Source organism: Alligator sinensis, unplaced genomic scaffold, assembly GCF_000455745.1.
Source record: "Alligator sinensis unplaced genomic scaffold, ASM45574v1 scaffold156_1, whole genome shotgun sequence".
Taxonomy (NCBI): Eukaryota; Metazoa; Chordata; order Crocodylia; family Alligatoridae; genus Alligator; species Alligator sinensis.
The window spans coordinates 760,533-783,295 of record NW_005841844.1 but is presented as its reverse complement, the minus strand read 5'-3'; the positions used below and the strand labels follow the sequence as shown (position 1 = coordinate 783,295).

The 22,763-nt window shown below is 41.8% G+C and overlaps 1 protein-coding gene across 1 annotated transcript in view; it reads right to left on the bottom strand.

Annotated features, from left to right (window-relative positions):
• NRG2 (neuregulin 2) overlaps window positions 1-22,763 on the bottom strand; it is a 353,306-nt gene that overhangs the window by 74,907 nt on the left and 255,636 nt on the right. Inside the window, exon 5 of the mRNA XM_025206156.1 lies at window positions 22,394-22,402. Coding sequence (XP_025061941.1) covers window positions 22,394-22,402 — 9 coding nt within the window. The remainder of the gene's footprint in view (window positions 1-22,393; window positions 22,403-22,763) is intronic.

Sequence of the window (22,763 nt, the reverse complement as noted above, 5' to 3'; positions counted from 1 at the left end):
TCCCCTCCAACCCTAACTTTCTACGATTCTATGGAGATGCTAAGACGTTTACTGTGGAGCTAATTAGGCAACTGCACAGTAAACATGTAGATGTACCCATTGACTTCTAAATGTATCTTGACTCTGCCCTAAAGGGCTGTCTTTATTGATTTAAGGGTAATTCAACATTCATGGGCTTTCCAGTCCTTGGCTTCTCTAATGAGACTACCAAAAGCTGCTAATTGTATTGATAATCCTTGTTTAGTTGATTCTCCAAAATGGGAATTCCCTTCCGAAGAAATTATCTAACATGATTTAAGGTTGAAAAAAAAGCAACTATGTATAGAAATGAATTATGATTCTTACTACAAATGCGCTAACAACTTACAGAATATGATAGAGAATGAGATACTTTAGTCTAATATATTGGAATGAATAATTCTAAAGAAGATTAAAACGTCTGGAGACAATGAAGAAGAACTCAATGAAATGTTACAATGTTCTAAAAAATGTTATAGGACTTTTCATGAAATTTGAGCTAGGTCCCTAGCTCATTTCAAACCTGACCCCGAATTAGCCTTCAGATGGCAACTACTTCTTGAGCTTCCTCTGTACCAGTGAGCTAATGGTCAAGGGCCATACTTCTGCTCCTCGGCTTCAGCCCCAATGGACTGGAAGTGAGTTAGTACAACAAATCTATCCATACAGCGAACTCCCAGCTATGGGCAAAGTCTATCATTGTGGTGATCCCATAGTGTGAATATAATAATTACTCAAAAATGTGTAGCACATGAACAGCATAAAAGGAGTATAGCTATGTGGGGGAGGACGGAACGATTACCTCAAACTGATATTTTCTTGGAAGCCCCCCTAACGCCCCTGCCCCCTTGCAATAGTGCAGCATCCCTCCCTGGGCATGCATCTTCCACCAAAATACTGTCTCCTCACAGAGGGGAGGGGTAGCTCAATGTTTTGCCTCTCCTTTATAGAAATGAGCTATGCCTTTGTAATCTGAAGGTTTTATTGTGCACCTCTTACTTCTGTGAGGAGCCCCATTGGTAGACGTGACTGTACGTGGAGAGAGAGAGACAGAGAGAAAGAGAGAGAGAGAGAGAGTGCGCGCGCACGTGTGTGCATGCTCACTTATTTAGTCAGATTTATACATACCACTCCAGCAGTTACCTGTGCATGCTTCTAGGCAGAACTTAGTTGACTGTTTACTTTCTCAATAACAGAAAAGGCAGTGGTGCAGTTTTCAACATCTATTACCGTATTTGACAGTGCATGAACTGAGTTTTGAAGCCACATTTTTAACTCTTAAAGTCAGTCTTGACTTATATGCTGTCCCCTGCAAGTGGCACTGCCTAGACCCCCTGAGAGCTCCTGGGGAGCTCAGGCAGCACATGGTCTGTTGGCAGCCCGGCCGGTCACCCCCGGGGGGCATTGCCACTGCGGATGAAAGGATCAAGCCCTACCCCCCAGCAGCTCAGGGGCTGCTCGCCCTGCCAGCAGCTTGCCCCCCAGCCCTGGGGCAGGCAGGGAGTGTCTGCAACAGGAAGGATCGGACCCTTTACCGCTTCTGCTTTAAAGTAGGCTCCTCCAGCCAATTTAGGGGTGGAACACAGAAGCTTGGTAACAGCACACAGTGGGCGCATCTACATGTGTACTTTAATGTGCAGCAGACTATTTTACTGTGCATTAAAGCACTGAGTAAAAAAAACGTTAATATGCTAATATGCAGTACAATAGGCTACTGCACATTAAGTCACTAAAAAAGCATGTGCTTTCACTACTGTGCATTTGGGCAGCCTAATGTGCATTTATTTAGTACCTCATATTGGAGAAAATGAAGAGTAGAGCCAATACTGTAACTAGGGGTGGGTGGGAGGAGCATCCACCTCAGACACCAAGTTAGGAGGGACAGTGGGACTGCCCCCCACCCCATGGACTCTGTACCAGCAGAAGCATCCCCATGGCTTACTCATGCTGGGAATTCCAAAGACTCCTCAGCTGCTGCTTTAAGAGCAACAGCTGGGGTGGACAAAGCACACGGTGGCAACAGAAGCACTTCAGCCAGGGACTGTTTAGAAATTCCCAGCATTGGTAAGACTCCTGCATCCCCTCCCTGGCTCCCACTGGTGGAACCATGCCCCCTCCCCACTGCTCCTGGAACCTGTGCATGCCCCACTCTCCCATAGGGTTTGCTCAGGGTTTGCCCAGTTCTGCTCATTTCACCTCTGAGTGGAGCACTTGAATGAAAACACAGAATAATGTTAAGGGAGACAGAATATGTGAAAATACTACCCTCTCTTTTATTTCCCATACAGGAAAGGTCTCCTATGGCAGCATAGCACCCTCCAGCCCAATGAAGGGGCATTGCTTTCATATGCAGAAAGAGTAATGCTACTGTATCACCAGGCTGTCCTTTAGGTTTTCCTCCAAGGTCTCTCCTTTAATTATCATTCAGTCCATGAGACATGGCAAGATCATGAACTGGTCCAGCTACTTGAGCCAAGTATTAAATCCCACAATCTTTACTCAGTTTTGAAAAAGAAGCATGAAATTAAAATCTACCCTAGTGGCACAGACTGTGGTCTACTACATGTGCTGGGGCAAGATTCATTAGGATCTAAAACCAGCAAGCCTGCTACTTTGCCTTAGGTCTTGTGAAAAGCAGTGTGGGCAAGGCCTAGAAGCCATCTAGGATTCAGTGTTTCAGGCTTCTCTTTGGAGTGAGCCTCTGGCCAGCTGATCTCACTAAGACAAGGGCAATCACATAGTGTAGAGCTGTAGATAGACCAGTGGGAAGCTGAGAACACAGAAATGGACCTAGCTCGGCAGAAGATTAGCGAATATTATTTGTAGATATTCTTTTCTGTCTGCTGTTTAAATGTTTTTGAAGACTGGACTAACAGCACATAAAGCCAGAACAGGGAAAAACCATTCTGGTTATTAAAAAAAAAAAAAAAAAAGCAAGCAAGTTAATGAACATGGTAGAACTCAAAATGTCTCGTTTAAAACTGAAATCAATGCATTCAGGTCAGGTCACGGCCTTCAGTAAGAACCAATAGCACAAACTGAAAGACACGTTAAAAGTGAACAAGTTCAGTCAAAACAAGGACTTTTTTCCTGCACCACAGAGTAATTTGTCAATTATTAGAAAGCTACTCCATGGCACTATTTTTGGTTAAGTCAGATATCATAAATCATACAGGGAGAGTACATGTCCTAGAGTCAATTTCCCATAGTAAACAAAGAGGGTGAGGTATGGGGAAATGGAAGTAAGAGAGAGTAAAAAGGCTTTACCGTAGAAAGTACACACAGCCTTCTATCTATAAAGGCTTATAGACAAGAGATGAGACAAAAGAATAACAAACTCTTAGTAATGTGATACCTGGAATGGGGTATAACGATGACACTATCTTTGGAATCCATGGGCCTTCAATCTGTTTTTAAAAATGTATTGCTCTTTTAACAGCCCAAAACAGAAATAAAATTATTTTTTCACAGGTGGGTCGATACTGCATTTTTGCACTGCAGGAACATAGTTATTTGGCAGAGCTGAAAAAAATGCATCACTAATCAGTTTTTCTACCTGTGTCGTCTTAATTTTTTTATCATGTTTTAAGCCTTTGAATGCTTCTCAGTTAAACTGATAAACATGAAACATAACTCAGTGGCATCTGAAATGCAACCATTTCTGGAGTGAAACAAACAGCTATGCTAAACAACAGATCATTAAGTTGGCCATGTGAAGAGCAGCTTGGTGAACTGCAGCTGCAGGGGGAATTTCAGCTGCTAGGATGCTACCAAACTAACTGAGAAATAAGATTTCTATCTCATTCAGACCTGACAGGATAATTCATAGATACCATAGCCTAGTTAATCCACATGTATTTGTAACTCCTGCTACCTAAGTCTACTATAGAAGTTGTTATAAAAAAAATAGGGAAAAGACACCTTATGCTGTACTATTAAAGCCAACAGAAGTTTTGCCCCAAACGTCTATTAGAGCAGTAATAAGTCCCAAATCCATAAATTGGTGTATTTTCAGTTGTTTAATGTCTTTCCATTACATTATTTTCATTTTTACCTATATTTTGAAAGCTTTGCAGATAAATCTGGCAATGCAGAAATGAATTTCCAAAGCCATTCTTCTGTGATGACTGCACATGAGGTGGCAGGAAGGTTCATTTTAAATGGGGTATAGAATGAGAGGGTTTGTACAGCAGGGTGATTCACATAGAAATTGAACCCCCAAATGCTTAATTGAGTTAAAAGTACAAGACAGAGGATAGCCCATGGTATAAATCACAGAAAAAGGTGGCAAAATGAAAGTCCCACAAATAAATATAAACATCTTCATTGGTTGAGACAGGTGAGAATGGCAAGTGTCCAAGCAAAACAGCAACAAAGCAGCACCCGGCACTGACACAGATTTGCTTAGTTCATAACAATGTTTCTAGTGCCCACCATCTACCAGGAGAAATTACCAGTCACCATCAGTCACAAAACCAGCTATAGAGAAGAGGAAAGGGAGGAAGATGTATTGAGGAATGAGCAGAGACCAGTTTCCATCAGTGTGTTATTCACACTGCCAGTAAGTTCACCAAATGCATGCATTCAGGATTTTTTTATTGTACAAAGTAAGCGTGCTGTGGTTGCTTAGACACCCTTTTATAGAATTGTTTACAAATGTTGTAATAATCCAACTACATTTTAATAAGTGTAACAGAAGAACCAAATCAAAATTGCCTTCCATAATCTCTCTGGTTGGAAATGTAATTAACAATTTTGCACAAAAATGTTACGATTGATATAGCAGGTGTGATTTAACCGTTTTGCCACTGACCTTTGTGGAATTCCCACAAAATTAATTCTTTGCAGATACAAGTATTCTGTCTGAAATCCCCAAGGGGTTAATTAGTACAGATTGGACCATAAATTTCACTTTTTTCCTGAACTATAGCTACTGTCTACCAGAGAAGGAGATCCATGACAGTTTAGCCTGCTTTTCACCACATTTTTTAAGGTAAGGTTGAATGCCAGGCTCATAAAGTACAGACACTTTACTCTCTCAATATTTAGACATTTAGTTAGATAGATTGATTAAGCTAGTTTGAGTGTGTATACAAATTGCTCGCTGTGTATATGCCTAATGTACTTTCTGATAAAACCCAGAATCGCTGAGGTTCCCCTCAACTTAGTTCATTCAGCCTTCCATGAGAAGAATATGTACAGTAAGGGCCAAACTATCCTTTTAGCTACACTAGTGTAATTCTGAATTAATCCACTGATATTCATAAATCAACTACGCAAATTAATAGTGTCACTCCTGTATTAATGCTTACTATCCTCTAAGCCTAAGGCTTTCTTACTCCCTGTGTACCAATATTTTCATAAGTACAATCACTTTAATAAAGCTGAACTGAACCTCAACATTGGTGTTTTGCTATTGAGAGATTATGCATCTGAGTTAATTAAAACTGTAAAAGTTGGAGCAGAAATGCATTGGGCAAGCAGCTGAAGGGAGATTTATAGAGTTTGGAAGAATTCTGCCCCTGCATTTTTTTTATTTTATTAAAATGTTATTCACAGGAATCACTTCATCTCATTTGTGAGAGGGTCTAGAGCAGGGGTCAGCAACCCCTGGCACGTGTACCGAGCATGGCACACAAGGCCATTTTGCTCGGCACACCACTCCGCCAGCCTGGGCTTTAAGCAGCTGCTGCTAGCCACAGAGCCTAGGCTGCTCCCAGCAGGCAGCTGGGAGGCTGCAAGCCCTGATGCAAGCAGATCAGGCTCCGTGGGGCATCTTCCAAGGTAGACATTGTAGTTTTTTTGGCACTCCAGCCAAAAAAACATTGCGTACCCCTGGTTTAGAGGGTGCAGTAGGTAGACAGTATGAATGTACCTAAATATACTTATGTGCAATACAAATAACGGAACGCAGGACATGCCGCTGAAAACACAACACTGAACAGTTGATTCTTTTTTACACTGTTAAACCTTCTTATTAAAAGGAGGGATCTTAAAAGTTTCTTAACCTACATAACAGAGGTGTCTGTTTCAGTGGAATAGGAGGTTTATTTCGGCTGCTTGAAGCTGCAATAATTTGTATTACTGTAAAGCTTCAGGTTAAATTTGAGTGAGCCCTTGAAACTCACAGGGGCACCATGTTTATTTTCGCCTCTACCATTAGACCCTCCAGACTTACCTGCCAGTGTCAGAATATCTATCTCCTCTAACCCCTGTAATAAACATCAACAACTTTGCCCTTGTATAGATACTTTCATTCAGTGTTCTTAAAAAAACTTTGCAAGGGTCAATACGATCACACATTTTACAGATGGAGAAACAGAAGCCCAGAGAGAAAACTTGTCACACACCAATGAAGTGGCAGAAATCAAAACACAACCCAGATCCCCTGACAGCCAGCCCCCTCCTCTAAGCAGTAGGCACACTGCCTCATAAACCTCAAGAATTACTTTTATTCCCTATCATACACATCTTTCCAGGTGTTATACCTTCCAGTCATTCATGTTTAATATTCCTGTAGTGGTCTGTTGTTAGATCTCATTTAGAATAGTTACAAAACATCCTGCTCATTGGGTCCGTAGGCCTAACTGGAGCATGAATTAATACAACAACTAATCAGTGCATATACAGATCAGACAACAGGCCCTGCTACCAGCATAAACTGAAGTAGGCCTTGCTGGAACAAAACTAGGCATACCACATATGGCATTCACAGAAATGCTGATAAAGTAGCTCATTAGTTTTAGAGGAGCCTTCAAGGCCAACAGCAAGAGAATGAATTGATGGGACCAATACAGAACAACAAAACAAAGATCAAAGTGACTTGGCCACAGGTGTCCATATGTGGCGGGAAGGTTGCACTGATTGGTGAGAAGTAGGATGTGGACAATGTCACCTAAACCTGCTTTAGTAATTGGTGAGAACTAGGATGTGTATGTTGTAAACATGTTGTTGTTTTGATTAGTAAATAAAAGGAGACCTGGGAACCCTGAATGTTTTGTATTCCGATTAAGGTTTATGCTCATGCCTGTACCATTCCCTCAAATAACCCAAGTAGCATAACGTACCAGTTGGCTATAGATGCTAGTGTCTAAGCTTGCTTGCGGACAATAAACCTGGATGAGCTTCTGCTACTAAGAACTGAAGCCTATGTTCTCTTTCTTGAAATAACTAGCTTCTTAGGGGTATAGCATTGCAGATAGTATCCTGACAAGGTGCACACAGACCATCCAAACTGAGAGACTCTAACATGACCAGTAATACCTAGCCCCTGAACAATAATAACAGAATCGGAAAACAACACTAATGATAACCTATAGGGTCCTCTGTTGTGCATGAAGGGAACAACCTTAAAAATAGACACGTCTGAAATAAGCTATGCAGAGGAAAATATATAAAGAAGCTCAGATACTAAACATGGTCACCAGGTAAATACCTCCACAGACCTTTAGTTACATTTGGAAAATGAATGGAAGTCTATAATATGTTCCAACCACTCCTCAACCTATATGTTGATAGGAAAGGTACAAAAAAGAGAGAGAGAGAGAGAGAAAGACAGACAGAGAGAGAGAATTAGCCTAAACAAAAAGGCCTACTTATATAATCCAAGGATTACATTGAGATCGTGCCTGCTAAACAAGAGAAGTGTGTGATTAGAGATCATTGGACCAAAATTGATATATTGAATATTAAGCCTAATTAGTGAATGAAGAAAAATGGTCTGTTCCACACCATGTGTGTTTCGGCAGGTCTTTGAAGGAAACTTTGGGGATGGAGGAACAAATGGCTGAAAGGTTTCTAAAGGAGATGGACAGTCTTTTGGGCCTCCCTTTCTCTCTAGAGACCCTGCATGTCCTCTGGGGCACCTTAAGGCTCACCACATTATTGTGAGAGCAAGAAACTACTGCACCAGGGGGATGCCCCACTATCACAGCTGCACACCTGAGAACCCCAGCATGAGACAAGCCTGACCCTGTTCTGTCTTCTCTTCCTTAGTGCATTCCTTTCCATTTCCCACTGTCTTCCTTCTCTCCTCTCTCTTTCCCAGTTTTTCACCTCATCCAGTTGCATTGCCTGGTACCAAAGGAAAGGGATTAAGTAGCCCAGCCAGCTCTGCTCAATCTCAGACAGACCAAAAAAGGTGAAGGACCTGACCTGACCAGGCCAGCTACATGACACCCCAGATTGCAGAAGTGAACTAGAGACCAAGGTGACAATTGTCAAGGTCAACCTGCTAACCCAGATCATCTATCCATGACTGACCAACCACTTTGGATCCTGAGAACATCCCAAGGACGTATTTCTCCCATCTTTAGTATTTTATGTCATTTTCCGCTTTGTGTCTGCCTGTGCTTCTCTTGTCAGAGAAAGCCACTATTATTCACAGCCCAGAATTGAATAGAAATGCTTCCTCCCTGATAAAATGGAATGCTTGACAGAAACTGTGATGTTAATTGATTATCTTCTCTCTAAAAAGAGACTTTGATTATGTTCATTCTGCCTAACAACTCAATTTTGGTTTCAAAAGAGGCTTTGGTTTTGGTTTGCTTCTTTTCTTTTTGTGTATGTTAGTCAACTCATTTCCAAACTATAGTGGAAATGTCCTACAGTGCTTGCCATGATAACCAAGCAGGCTAAGGTCCTTGTATATGAAAACCCAACTCTTGTTTAACTGCTTAATGTTGTATAGAGAAAGGGCCATGTTAACACCTTTGACTTCCTGGCCCACTTATTCCACTAAAATTAACACAATAGACTCTCCTCCATCAGGTTTTCTAGGAACAGAAGAACTGTCCAAAAGAACAATGGACCATTTAGTTTCAGCACTATAGTACTCTAACATTGGCCAGAATTATCAACTTTGAGGGAGTTAAAAGTTATTTTAACTTGCCAAATTGTGTAATATTAAGGGAGGGAATTTCATTTTATTTACAGATTTGGTTGATTTCATTGTGCTTGGAGGTGCGTATGTTACAAGGTTTGGATCTAGAATTAGATATTTACTGAAAAAGACCTTGGCTGAAGTCTGGGAAAGTCTGGATACATTATAGTTTCATAGCAGCTAGGGTCAGGAGGGACCTGAACAGATCATCTAGCCTGACCCCCTGCCACAGGCAGGAATGAATGCTGGTTCACAAGACCCCAGACAGGTGATCATCCAACCTCCTCTTGAATTTGCCCAAGGTAGGGGCGAGGACCACTTCCCTGGGAAGTTGGTTCCAGATTTTGGCCACCCTAACTGTAAAATATTGCCTTCTGATCTCCAACCTAAACCTATTCTCCATCAGCTTATTACCATTGTTCCTCGTCACCCCAGGTAGTGCTGGGGGGAAAAGAGCTCTGCCTATTTGCTGTTGATCCCCCTTGATGAGCTTGTAGGCAGCCACCAGGTCCTCCCTCAGCCTCCTCTTGCTGAGGCTGATTCATTCCTCTTGCACTGATTCATATCATAATAAAGAAACATCTGCCACAAGATCATTGTTTGCATCCAGATCTATGTTACTATAATGTGTTGCATTTACTCATTTACCACATGCACCCTTTCCCCAAAAATCAGCCCCCCAAAACTGCAGTGTGTATCTTAAGTAGGGAAGCTGATTTTCTGCCTAGAACAGAAGTATCACATTGATTCCTGCTCCACAGTCTAGTGACAGTGGCATTATTCAGGTAGCTGAGGGAGTCAAATAATCTAATGGCTTGTTGTTCTTCAGCTCATTTATATTAACGATCAACTCTCCTTTTTAATAGTCTTGATGTTCCAGTAAGCAAGCTAAGCTTTCTTAGGGCTATTTTGTTGTCTGCTAGCTGCTCCTGATCTCTCTTTTCCTGTCTCAGGGTTCTAGAGGCTCTTTGTCTCTTTTCAAAATCATAGATCCTTCCATGGAGACCAGTCTTCAGCAGTAGCTAAGGAAGATAAGTCCACTAAAGATTAGCCTCCCTACATGCTCTATGCAGGCATAATTCTGGAAAAACAATCTTTTTTTCATTATGCTTTTCCAAAAACAAGGCACATGTATTATTCAACGGTGTGCTGTATGTGAGAAAATACTATATATGGTAGAATGATATATTGTGTCTGCTTGGGTTTATCTTTAACTTTGCTATTATTTCACCATTTTTGCCTTGCAGCCCCTGCTCCTGTCCCTCCCTGTGCATTTTTTCCTGTGGTTCTGTGTTCAAGACTCTCCAACAACTCTGCAGGTTGCAGAGGGGTAATTGGAATTTACTTGGACACAATCGTCAGGCAGGAGAAGGGGAGCAATGAACGGAGTTGCCTAGGGAAATCTGGGCAGTTGAGTGCATAATGGGGTAAGCACATGATTAGGCAACTGTCTGTAGGGGCTGGAGTAGATAGACTGAATGGGTGTTGTGATGAGTGAAAGCTAGGTTAGAAGGATGGGTTTTTGAAGGGATAGTTAGAGGGGGTGAGATGCCTAAAAGAACCTAGGGAGTGCCAGGGGTGGGGGCTTGGAGAACATCTGGATGATTGCAGAGTCCTTAAAGTGAAAGATGACATGAGTAGGGAATGTGACAGAATGCCATTTCAGTCTCTCCCCAAACTCTGCTATCAGGCTTATTACCTATCTAAAAATTTGGTTACCATGGTCACTGCAGATGGCGGGGACCCCCGCCCCCATCTGCTTCAGGTAACCCTGAGTTGTAACCTGAGCTGGATACATTCCTGAGGGAGGGGGGAACCAGCTCCCTTTGCCTACATGACTGGCCTCACACACCTGGATGGTGGAGCTTAAACTCCCAAGTTTTCTAAGCAGTCACATCATGACTAGGAGGGGGGCTAGAGACCCTGCCAGTGTACCCAGCAATCAGTGATGCAGTTCAAATTGGTTGCCTGGCAGCCAACAACGTCTGGCCTTCATTGGATCAGGTGAATGAGGTCATAGGGTCTATATAGGTTAAAGATTGCCCAGGAGGAGGGGCAGCAGCCATGATGAAGACTCTGAGAGTAGCTGAACCACACCAGCTCGCTCTCTCTCTCTTGAAACACATGGACACCCTATGAACTGCCTGCCTCCAGAGGAAAGCTCTATCAGCCTCTGGATGATACTTGTGAGTAAGCTACTTGACATCTAACTATATAGCTTCAGATGCATGATCAAAAGCTATCATACCACTGTTTGATCTAAAAGTTATTCTTTGCTATTGCTCTGCCCTGTACCCTATTCCAAACCTACTCCTTGTAATCAATAAAGTTCTCCTCTGTACCTAGCATGGGAGATTTATTGGGAGAGGGTCTAGATTATGCCTCAGGGTCTCCTTGGTTCAGCTGACTAAGGGAGACTACTATTTTTGCTTCAGACTTAGGGAAGCACCCCACATTCTTGCAGTGGGTCGAGTACCCTTCAGGTCTATAAAGCCCCTGTGCCTCATGAGACACAGAGCCACTAACAGACCAAGACTCATGAGTGGTGGCAGCGTTACCATCAGGCTTGCAGGTGTGTGTGGTGGCAGCGTTACCATCAGGCTTGCAGGGATGTTCCAGGAAGGGGGTTGGCCAGACGTGAGGCACCCCCAGGGAGGCACTTGGAGCTTGGTAGGTGGTCAGGTGCAATGAGGTGGGAGGCTCAGCACAGGAGCACCTCTTACTGGCCCACCATACAGAATACCTTGGAAGTGGTGTGCAGGGTGAAAAAGCTCCATGTTTAAACCTTGAGGAATTTCAGATCTACTATGCTGCTACTTGTCCACTGGGGAATACCTGTGCCATGCACACTCTGGTGTGCAGGAATTTACCCCAGGTGGGGTAGGAGGGGCTGGGACCAGCAACTGTACTGGCTCCAGTAGCCTTACCTGGAGTCCTAAGGACCTTGAGGAGCTCCAGCCACAGCACTCCTGCAGCTGGAGCCTGGCCCACAGCCAGAGTATAGCTCCAGCTGGCCAGGCTCTGGTTTGGGGCAGTGTGCTCCACCCCGCTTTTTTTTTGCGTGAGTTTTTCTGACCCTGGGTTCTTGCAGAGTCAAACCCCCTCCCCAGCGCTGCAAGGTAGCAGCACAGGACATATCTACTTATATGGTATGCCAGCACTTGTCTGAATGTGGCCCTAGTGTCTAAGCCATAATGTAAAAGCTCTTATTGCATCAGAGATGGTTGGATATGTTTTTTTTAACTGAAAACACACAATAGTCCTGCAGACTTTGCTTGCTTTAGCTTAGGTGCTCAACAGAGAAGAAAGGCTGCAGGGAACCTGCTCTTTGCTTGCAGCTGTGCACAGATACCAGAACAGGTCAGTGCCTCCACTGGAGTGAGTGCCAGACCTGGTCAGTGCTACCACTGCTGCTAGTGGTAGGGTACCCAGAGAGTGTGTGAAGGAAACAGCTAGAGTCCAGGGCTGTGGAAGTCTCACCCCCTTATCCCACAGTGGAGCTGGCCCCATATAGCAGATAGAGCAGACTTTCAGCCAATGGCTAAGTACTCTCTCTCTGTTTTATAAGGTTTTGGGCCTAATTCCCCCACCAAATCAGAACAGCAGTATGCCTACTTTGTACAATTCTAACTGCTGAAGGCAATACAAAGCAATGGAGAATCAAGCTCAGTACCCAAGATAAAGCACTTCCAGGCTGCCTTCCTGCTGGTGAGTAGTGGTTTTATAGCTACAAGCAAGCACAAGTCTTCTTGCAATGCTCATGGAGCTCCAACAGATTTAATAAAGCTAAAGACTAACTCTGCCCAAAACAGTTAAAGGCCTGCAGTTTTTGGGCCACAATTTCTGAAACATATTGCTAAAAATAAATAAAATAAACATATCAGAATGTTACAAGACAGCAATGTCTCATTTTCCAAACACATTTCACAACTACTTTAGGATCATGGGGAAGTAGGGCTGGAAGAGATTTCACGAAGTCATCTAGTCCAGCCCCCTGATCAAGGCAGGATCATCCCTGACTAGACAATCTGAGCCAAGTATCTGTCCATCCTGCTCTTGAAAATTCCCAGAGAGAGATAGTCTACAATTTCTCTAGGTAACCCCCTCATAGTCAAGAAGTTCTTCCTAATCTCCAACCTAAGTTTCTTCTGCTGCAGCTTGATGCCATTGCTCTTAATTCTGTCTCCTGTGGCCATGGAGAAAAGCCCAGCTCCAATATTTGAAGACTACAATCAAATCTCCCCTCAGTCTTGTCTTCTTCAAACTATATAACCCTAGTTCTTTCAGACTTTCCTAATAAGCCTTCCTTCCTAGGCCCCTAATCACTTTGGTTGCTCTGTGCTGAACTCCTTCCAATCTGTCTACAGGGGCTAAAACTAGACACAGTACCCCAGGTGAGGTTTTGCTAGTGCTGAACAGAGCAGAAGAATCTATTCCTTTGATTTGCAAGTGACATGCCTGTTAATACAACCCAGCATGGTGTTGGCTTTTTTGCAAGCAAGAGCACACTATTGACTCATATTCAGTTTAGGGTCTATTGTAACCCCCAGGTCCTTCTCTGAAGTACCACACCCGAGCCAGTCATTCCACACCTTCTTCCCTTACACCACATTTTATGCATGCATTTTTGCCACTGGGCCTCAGTAACCACAAAAAGAAATTCAGGTGTGTCAGTTTCATGTTGAAGTTCAACAGAAGTCCCAAGAGGCTTGTTATGGGAACGGCAGATAATAACATAAAAAGTAAAGAACAAGGCACAACTCCAGAATGACCATCTTCCATCATTTTCAAAGCAGGATGAAAATTACTGGAAAGGGGAGGCTTGTAGTTGCAAGTTTGGGGGGGAAGAACCCGACAAAGTACAATTAAAATGACCTTTATAATGTTTTTCTTTTTGCTGTGGAAATATATCATGTAAACCCATTCTCCCTATCACTTACTGAGGGAAAAAACCCTTTAGAGACTGAAGGGAAGTCAGAAAATTATGATTTCAGTTAAACCAGTAAACCCAGAATGACTCTGCTGAAGTGAGTAGTTGCTCTGAACAAAAACTGGTACAAATGAGAAAACAAAAGTGGCGTGGCTGGGATGGTAAAACATGCTTATAGTCACTGATCACTAGTATAAGCACTGAATTAAATTAAGGGAGGATGGGCTCTGAGGACTTTTTAATCCCAAACAACTTTTCTAATCAGCAAAGGTTAGCACCTTTATACCTTGACATTATGGGTCAGATCTGTTCTGCTTATTAAGTGTCTCAGTGGACTTGGGTGCCTTAGTGCCAGCCTATTCCACCCTGAAATACAGTTCAGGTGGCATTCTATTCTTCTCTGAACTGCCGGGCATCCGGATTTAGTCAGCTATATGGCATTTTTTGGATGTGTAAGTCCATCAAAAACCCACTTATGCATAGGTTAGCACTGTATTGTGCATATATAGCCACATAAACCTGAATGGCTACATACATGCCTAGACTGGTCACACACTCTGACAACAGTGATAGGGACCTCCCACATAGCTGGGTGGCTATAGCACTCCCATGGAAAATGGAGGTCCTGATGTCTAGGCCTCCTTCACCCAGAGAGCTATTAAACCAGATTTTTCTCATTTATCAGCAGAGCCCTCTAACCACCACATCACAAGTCAGCCATTAAACAGGATTTCCTCTGGTGCTCTTTTTGAAGCTGGCCCACCAGAAAGCCACAAGAGGAAAGTCTATGGGAAATATGTGGGACCAGGAGGAAGGGAGCAAGCTAAGGAGTGTGTGGCTAAGTGGAGTGGCTGCTGATCTGGAAAGAAAGGGATCCTGAGCTCTGACTGAGATTCTTGCTCCTAACCACCATTCTTTGTTTCCAATGACTATGTTAGTGACTCTGCTTCAAAATAAGCTTTGGAAGAGGTAGTGTGCAACAGCTGATCTGTGGTGTGGCAGCTAGGATGCTGTGTTAGGAAGTGAAAGAGGGCCCTAGCTCAAACCCACTTTGTGAGAGTGGGCCCATGACCAAGATCCTCCAACATCTCAGGTGAATTTACTACCCCTGAGCTCTGGAGAAAAAAAGAGGGATGCATGCAATACACACAGCTTTTTCTATTCTGAATCTAAATCCAAGCCTGATACACGTGTTTTGGAGAACTCTGTTTCTGGGCATCTCTGTGTCCACAAGGGGCAGGCACATAGGCCCTGGACACTACTTTGCATCCTCAATCAGTGTCACACTTACCTGTCTAGGTGCATAAGAGCTGTGCATACAGCAGAATGCCAGCTGGGCATAAGTAAGTTTTTTGGGACTTATATGTCCAAAACATACCATGTAGGCATCCAGATTAGAATAGAATGCCACCTTTAATACAAAAGGTGAGTGGGTTCTTTTCTTCCTCCTTGATTTTCTGTGACTCAATCTTAAGGGTAAGGTGGTGGAGTGTTACAACAGTAGATGAATTAATGGAATTTCAGGGACTTGAACAGTCTAGAATATACCTGCACTTTGTTGCTGAGGTCCACAGGTCCACTTATGCCCCTAACAGGTAGGAATAGAACCTGTCCTGTATTAATGTGGTTGGTATCTAATGTACCTTAGAGTTTCATCCACTTTGAAAATGTATGGACATAACTGTTTAATTAGATATATATGGACTTCTGTTTTTTATAAGGCACTAAAGGAAAAATTCCCTTGACATTTTCTACTAGGGAACCTTGATACATATAATTTACTTGTAAATAAAATGTGGTTATGCCCAGGAATTAAAACAGTGACAAAACAAATTTAAAAGATTAATGGAAGATATTTTAAGGGCAAAATTTGGGCCTGATCCTGCAAACATATGTATGAATGGCTTTCCTTGCAGCAGCAAACTCAATGAGTTAAACATTTTTAAACACATGGGCACAGCATTCCACGTTATATTTTGCCACAAGCACCTTCTAAAATAAAAGTGCAAATGTACTATTGAGCTTAAAAACATTGTTTGGTCTACAGATGTCAGTGTCTGAGTTGGTTTAGGAGAGATCATTATGGGACGCTCAGTGTGCTGTTTGTCTTTGGCCAGTCAAGTGTCAGCGTAAGGGGAGAGAGACTCAAATATAGATAAAGAATTCTACCTCTGAATGAACTAATGGAATAATAAATATATGTCATACAGCTGACTTTTATATTTACATCTGTGCATATCTGAGCAGTATCTAGATTTTTTGTTTATACTTTTAATATTCAATAGGACTTTCATTTAAAAAGCCCTGATAAAAATGCATGATAAAAACATTTTGACCAAATAAAATACAATATTTTAATACTGTAAGTCACTTCCAGCTTTCTGGAAACTTAGGCTAAAAACATGATCATGAAAAGCAAATACATTTTCCTGCTATTATTCTTATTATGCATTTTTATATTGCCTTAGTACTTCTCCCCTGGCCTTCCTATATCCTCTGCTTCTATTTTTCTTCCTAAAAAAACAAACAATTGAAACTGAAAATATATACTGTAAATATCTCTCTACAAATAAGATCTATTCATTGAAAGAGCCCACAGACTGCTTTTCTAGTTATTATTCAACATTTTTAATAGCTACTTTCTCTCTAAGCTTGGGTGTCAGAAACATAGGGCTCTGGCACACATTATATTTGTGGTGCTTTATTCACTGTTTCAGCCTAACAAAAACCCTGCGGCCCCATGTTCAGGCCTTTTTCTGTGATAAAAAAAATGGCTGATGAAGTCCCAAAATGGCTAACCCACAACAAAAAAGTAGCTGTTGAAAACAGCTGACAAGGGGCAGGCTCCCTATTGCTCCCTGGCTGAAGAGCTTTTCCAAGGGGTTGTGCACACATGCACACTCTGGATTGATCTATTTTTTGTAGTGCTACAAACTTTTTATGACTATAAAATAGCGTGCGTCAGCAGCCATAAATCTTATTTCTTCAGAATTTAGATAATCCATTATTTATAAAATAATCAGTAATAATCTTGGAAATTAAAGAGAAGCAGAGTTTAAGACTATTCCAGGATGTAATAAAATATTAAGATGAAGTGTGTTGGAAAAATACAATTAAATAGAAAGAATCTTGGGGAAAATGGTACTTACACTCTTCGTCCATAACAACTAATTTAGTTTCTGAAGCTGGTAAGAGTTGTGGCACATTCGTTGTTCCTGGGGAAATTAAGGTAAGAAAGTAGTGAACAAACCATCCATTGCCAGCTGAAGAGAACAGTGGATTTAGCTATTTGAGGGACAAGGGTTCAAACAAATGTCAAGGTGCTTGCTGGATGCCAAAAAGCAAACGAAGCTTTTAAATGTGTGTATAATGGTTGACCTATTTATACTTCTCTTAATTGAATACTGGGGTAAAAGAGTAACATTAAGGTGTGCCTTAGCAATGGATGATAAAATGCATTTTTTCAGCCAATATCTATGTAGAGCTTCATTCTGTTATATTCCTTCTGATTACAAGCATAGGAATTGGATATGCAATCCCAAAGTCAACATGTTGACAAGACAATGGAATAGTGGAACTTTTTCTTGACCTGATAATGACAAGTACTGTAACTTGAAAGCACAGGCCATTGTCAGGGTTGTCAGTAGTTTTACAAATAATTAGATTATGGATTTATAGACTGGTTTGGATAGAGATGATCCTGGACTAAATGATCTCTGGAGGTCCCTTCCAGACCTACTTCTCTATGATTCTCTATGATTTTAAGACTATATTTAAGAAAAGGTGGAGTGATTTTGACTGCAAGCAATATCTGGAGCTGTGCAAACTAGCAATGCTTTAAATAATAAAAAAGGTATGCTTAAGGACTATGAATCTATGACTTAAACAGAACAACTTGCAGGAAGGAGGAAATAATTTCTCAAGTTCATTATGATGTTTGGGTCCCCTTCCCCACCCCACCCCACCCCTCTTTCTCTGTTCAATAGATACTGGCCTTTGCCTATACTAGACTGGTTCCTGGCTTGCTCTAGAATGGAAATTCTTATAGGTAAGGGATACTAGAATACTCCATCCAGGCATTCCTCTTATTTACTATCTTTAGGATGCTGGTAGCAATCATCAGCTGACATCACCTTCCAGTCCACAGCCTCTAATCTTCCTCAAAATTTTTAACAAAAAATGATATGCCATTAGATTGAAGTGCATAGGAGAGAATATGGGGAAATCATCTTGGAAAGGCAGCACAAAATGCTCACCACTTGCTCCACTGAAAACAGAACACAGAGAACAGCAGGAAAGGTAAATTAAAGAAAAACACAAAGAGAAAGAAAAAAAATTTGAAACTGTGGCCTAGTAAGAGGGTTACTCTTTAATGTGGCTTTTTCATCCATAATTCAGACCATTTTCAAGAGTAGACTGTTCACTGGAGGCTACTGGAGAATATTTTCTTCCCCGTACCCCTCAGAAATTTGTATTTTTTCGTTAAAAAATAAACTAAAAATGGTGACAGAAAATGGAAAGATTTGGACTGAAACCTGAAAATTTCCACCTGAAAACCTCCAAAAACCCAAAGAAAAAAGTCCGCAACTCATTTTTTTTATTTCCAGCTATACATTTTCTGGTACAAACCTGCAAATTTGACAGTAAATAATACAATTTCCACATACATTTTTGTTTATTTGAAAATCCAAATTTGTGTTGAAAATAGAGTTTTGATGGAAAATGTTTAACCAGCTTTCCTGTGGAAAGACACTCTATATGGAGCTGCACCTTACACCCTTTAGAATCTAAAGCTTGTGCAGAGCACTCAAGCTTACTCAGTAAGTGAAGGGTTTCTGCTGGCAGGTTACACTATTACTCTGTGATCTGTGCTGGATGCCTGTATGTTGTTCTTAGTCAGTAAATAACTTGGAGCCAGCCTGATTGTAAAGTACCCTGCTCCCTGAACTACTGCTGTTGGGGTATTCAGGAAAAGTATCTGAGCAGGAGGCCTTTGGGCTCAGAACAGACAGTCAAAAAGACCAAGGCTAAATCAATTAATTCTTCTAAGCTGCATAGATTGAACCGATAAGCAAGTGAACAGACATTCACTTTTCATGCCACAAATGCAGCCACATGCCTGCAGTTGCCCAGGCCAGAAGGCAGGGGACACCAGAGCATGCCTCCCTGTTTGGCTGGAGCAGACAGCTTGGATCAAGGCTAGCCCACCCACCTTGCAAGGCGGGGTTTGCTGGGGAGGTACAAAGCATCCTGGGATGCTGGGGAGTGTGAGTTAGCTTGAATCTGGAGGAAATATGCGACAGAAGTTCAATAAACCAATTTAACCTAAATCAGTTAAGTCTGATACTATAACCATCCAGGTTAAACTGGTTTCAGCCATTTTGAAAGCAGCTGATGTGCACAGAACTTCTGTTGTGTTACAGATCTGAGCTAGTTTTCAATCACTTATGCCAGTTTATGTGTAACTTCTGTCTCTAGCCTGGGTTATAAAAAAGGCTGCCAAACAAAAATGTGCTACATGAGAGCCTTTGGAATTCACTGTTTCTAGATCTGAAATAGCATGTCATAAACCCCTCTTCACTGTCAACAACAGCTGACGTGTGCAGGGTGGAGTTAGGGAATATAAATTTTTGGTTCTGTGAAGGTCTAGGGGGTATTTAAATCTGCCAACTGATATTTTTTGTGTTACATGTGGCCACCACTTAGTTACTTTTTTTGCCTATTGTGTGTTTATTTTTTCAATAACTTGAAAACAACCCTCAAGCATTGAATAGGCATCTTTTTTAAATTAAATAAAACTCAAAAGACAAACTAAGGAAGGGTCAAAACTGCTTTGCAAAAGCTGTGGTTCCTAGGAATTATTGGCAGGAATGTCTGGAGCCTGGGTCTTTGGCATCTATAAATGCAGGGGTTTCTGCTCCTTAAACCCCGCTTCTTTAGAAGCCAAGACTAGGGACTGGACTTGATTGTCCCTTCCATCCCTATGTTCCTAAAACAGTGGAGGTCTCAGCAATCTTCACTTGTGGCCCATGCCCCACTCAACAGGGACAAATCATTGCACTGAGCTGCCTGCATAACTGTCCCATATACAGGAATCTCATCCCATGCTTCAGAAGCTCATCCAGCTCAATCCCCCAAATACCCTTCATAATAACCTCTGAACAGGTCACCAACAGCAGGGACTGAACTGCAGATCAAAATGCACTGAGCTAATCCAATTCTTTTCCCTGATCCTAAATTCCCGCTTTGTCATGGCGGCATAAATCATGGCATTTTGACTTGTACAATGGTGCTGCCAAATGAAAGGGTCAGGAAGCCCATTTAAATCACATATCCGCTTGGCATCAGTCCTACCATCTAATCTAGACTGCTATGACTTCTTCTTTTCAGTGTAAAAGATGAGTATTTTTTAACAATTACTTTCACAAACTTAGGCTTTGTTCTTTTTTGTTGTTCTTCTTCTTCTTTGCCTTACTGGGAAAAATCTATTGTTCAAAGGACTGCAATTAATGCCAAGACCTAGCATTATCCTGTGTCTGCATTTCTCCAACTGTCTACACAGTACAATCAAGGTGCTGGGCAGTACAATCATCTCACTTATATGTGATATTTCTTGTTTTGCTATTTCTGCGTCCCATCATTTTATCATTATTTGTTTTTTATCCATGGGGTGTGTAGAATGTTTTATAGAGATAAACAGTTTAATTCAGATACAGACAACAGTATTCACAAGAACCTAGCACAGAGTTAAAGACGAGCAGATGCCATGGAAAACTTATTAATGAAAGAAGTCAAATAAGTAATGGGCCTTAAAGAAGGATCTATAGAAAGAAGGGGCAGGGAGTTTCAGCTGTAGAGACAGCATGGAAGAAGAGAGCAGCCTGCAATGAACAGGAGAGGCCCATCGGACAGGTGATCAGAAGGAAGACTCCCAGGTAAAAGGAAGAGATTAGGGCACAGATGAAGGCAATGTATGAGAACAAGAAGCTTCAGGTTGGTGCAGAAGCTTAGGGAGCCAATGAAAGTATTTAAGAGGGAAGCAGAATTGTCAGAGGACAGACAGCATACACACTGTATATACAGTAGCCATCACTATCACCTAAAGTTTACCCAGCTCTACTCCCTGTACCAAGTACCACTATTCTGCATTGGGGCTGATGACCTGCATATAGCAACTGCAAAGACATCAGAGCAGCTGAATGTCACAACCCTTAGGGGTGCTTGTGAGGCAACTTTTGTAATGAATTCAAAACCCCTCCATACATATGGCTGCAACCAAGTGCACCATCCAGTCTTTCTGTGTTCCCAGTGTTCGCATCACTATGGAACCTATAACTACCTAGTAAGGGACACAGCTCTAAGAATTAGGCTTAGAAACCAGAAATCTGCGTTTGTTCTTTCTAGTTTTCAGCAGCTGTTTTGGCCCTTGCAAATTCCTTCTGTGATTGTGGACATTTAATATGTAACCTTCAAACTGGGCAAGACATGAAATATAAACCTTTGCATGAGGACACAACCCTCACATTACAGCGTACCCTTCATTTGATGAAAAAATATAAATACACCCTACCTAAGACAGGTACTCTTTGGCTTTGTGGGGAACAACAACATTACATAGCTACACTTATGATTTATGCCACTGGCACTTCCAAGCTCTAGTTAAGATCAAGGCCCTAATGTGCCAGGTTCTGTATAGTCCTACAGACAGGTTCCCTCCCTGTCCTGAGGGGTCTACTGTCAATGACTGGTAGATAACAAATGTCTACAGTATGAAGAGCTGCCTTCTCAAACAGAGCTGCCTCAGTGGAGTCCATAAGTGTCATGACTGTTTCGCTATATATCCCTATTGGCACATGCATATTTTTCTGTTATAAGCAACAGCTTGCATTTGAGGCAGGAGTTCAAGTAGCTTTCCCCTAGTTAATGAACTCTGGATGTTTTCCTAAAATAACTAGAGAAAAAAATCAGCAGAGCCACTGAATTCTCTTCCTAGATAAACTCCTTGATGCATGGATAGCAGCAGGCATCTGGGGAATCTTCACAGATATGGGCAAACACCATTGTTGGGGGTTATGGAGATATACAGAGTCATTAAGGGCAGAGTTCTATTTCATTTCATGGGTATCCTGCTTTGCAGCCCTCAGCTCCTCAGCTATTAGACTAAAGTAACAGAGAACCCCTCCTCCAGTGATGGACTTTTATCTGGCTACAATATTGGGACTTGCACTTACCCAGGTACCTGTCTGCGGAGTCATATAGCCTGTCCTCTGGCCAGGCAGATACAATGCCTGCTTAGCTACACATAGATACTTTTATGTCCACATAGCACATGGAATAGTATCACTAACTGGATAATTGACACTTGGGCGCATAAAGTAAAATAGGCTGCACCCTAAGTGATCTACCCCAGGTTACAAAGCAAAGATCTGACTCTGCAAACATTATAACGTTTGTGCTTAATATTGGAGGTAGTACTTGAAACAAAGAGGGTAAAACAACTTCAACACATTTTACTTTCAAAGTGCTAGAGCATGTCGCAGAATGAAAGTTGACTGGAACTTCACTCCTAGCAGCTATGGTTCCACTATTCATCTTCTTGTTCTGGTGAGTTTTACGTCTCAGAAATTGTTGTCCAAAATATAAAGTTTGTCCTCTCCAGTTCCACCACCACTTCTTTCTATTTTTTTTGTTTATTTAGAATGTAAATCAACCACTTTGCCAGTGGCAGATAATAAAGATAAACAAAAATGCAGCTTAGCATAAATGTTTATCTCCCAAGATTGTTTTACTTGATATCCTGAAAGCATTAAACAATATACAAGACAGATCATATACAAGACAGATCATGTGCAAAACATGCTGCTTGAGTGTAGGAAAGGTTGAAGCTGCCTCAAGACAGTCTCTGGTTTCTCAACTTACCACTTCTCACATTAA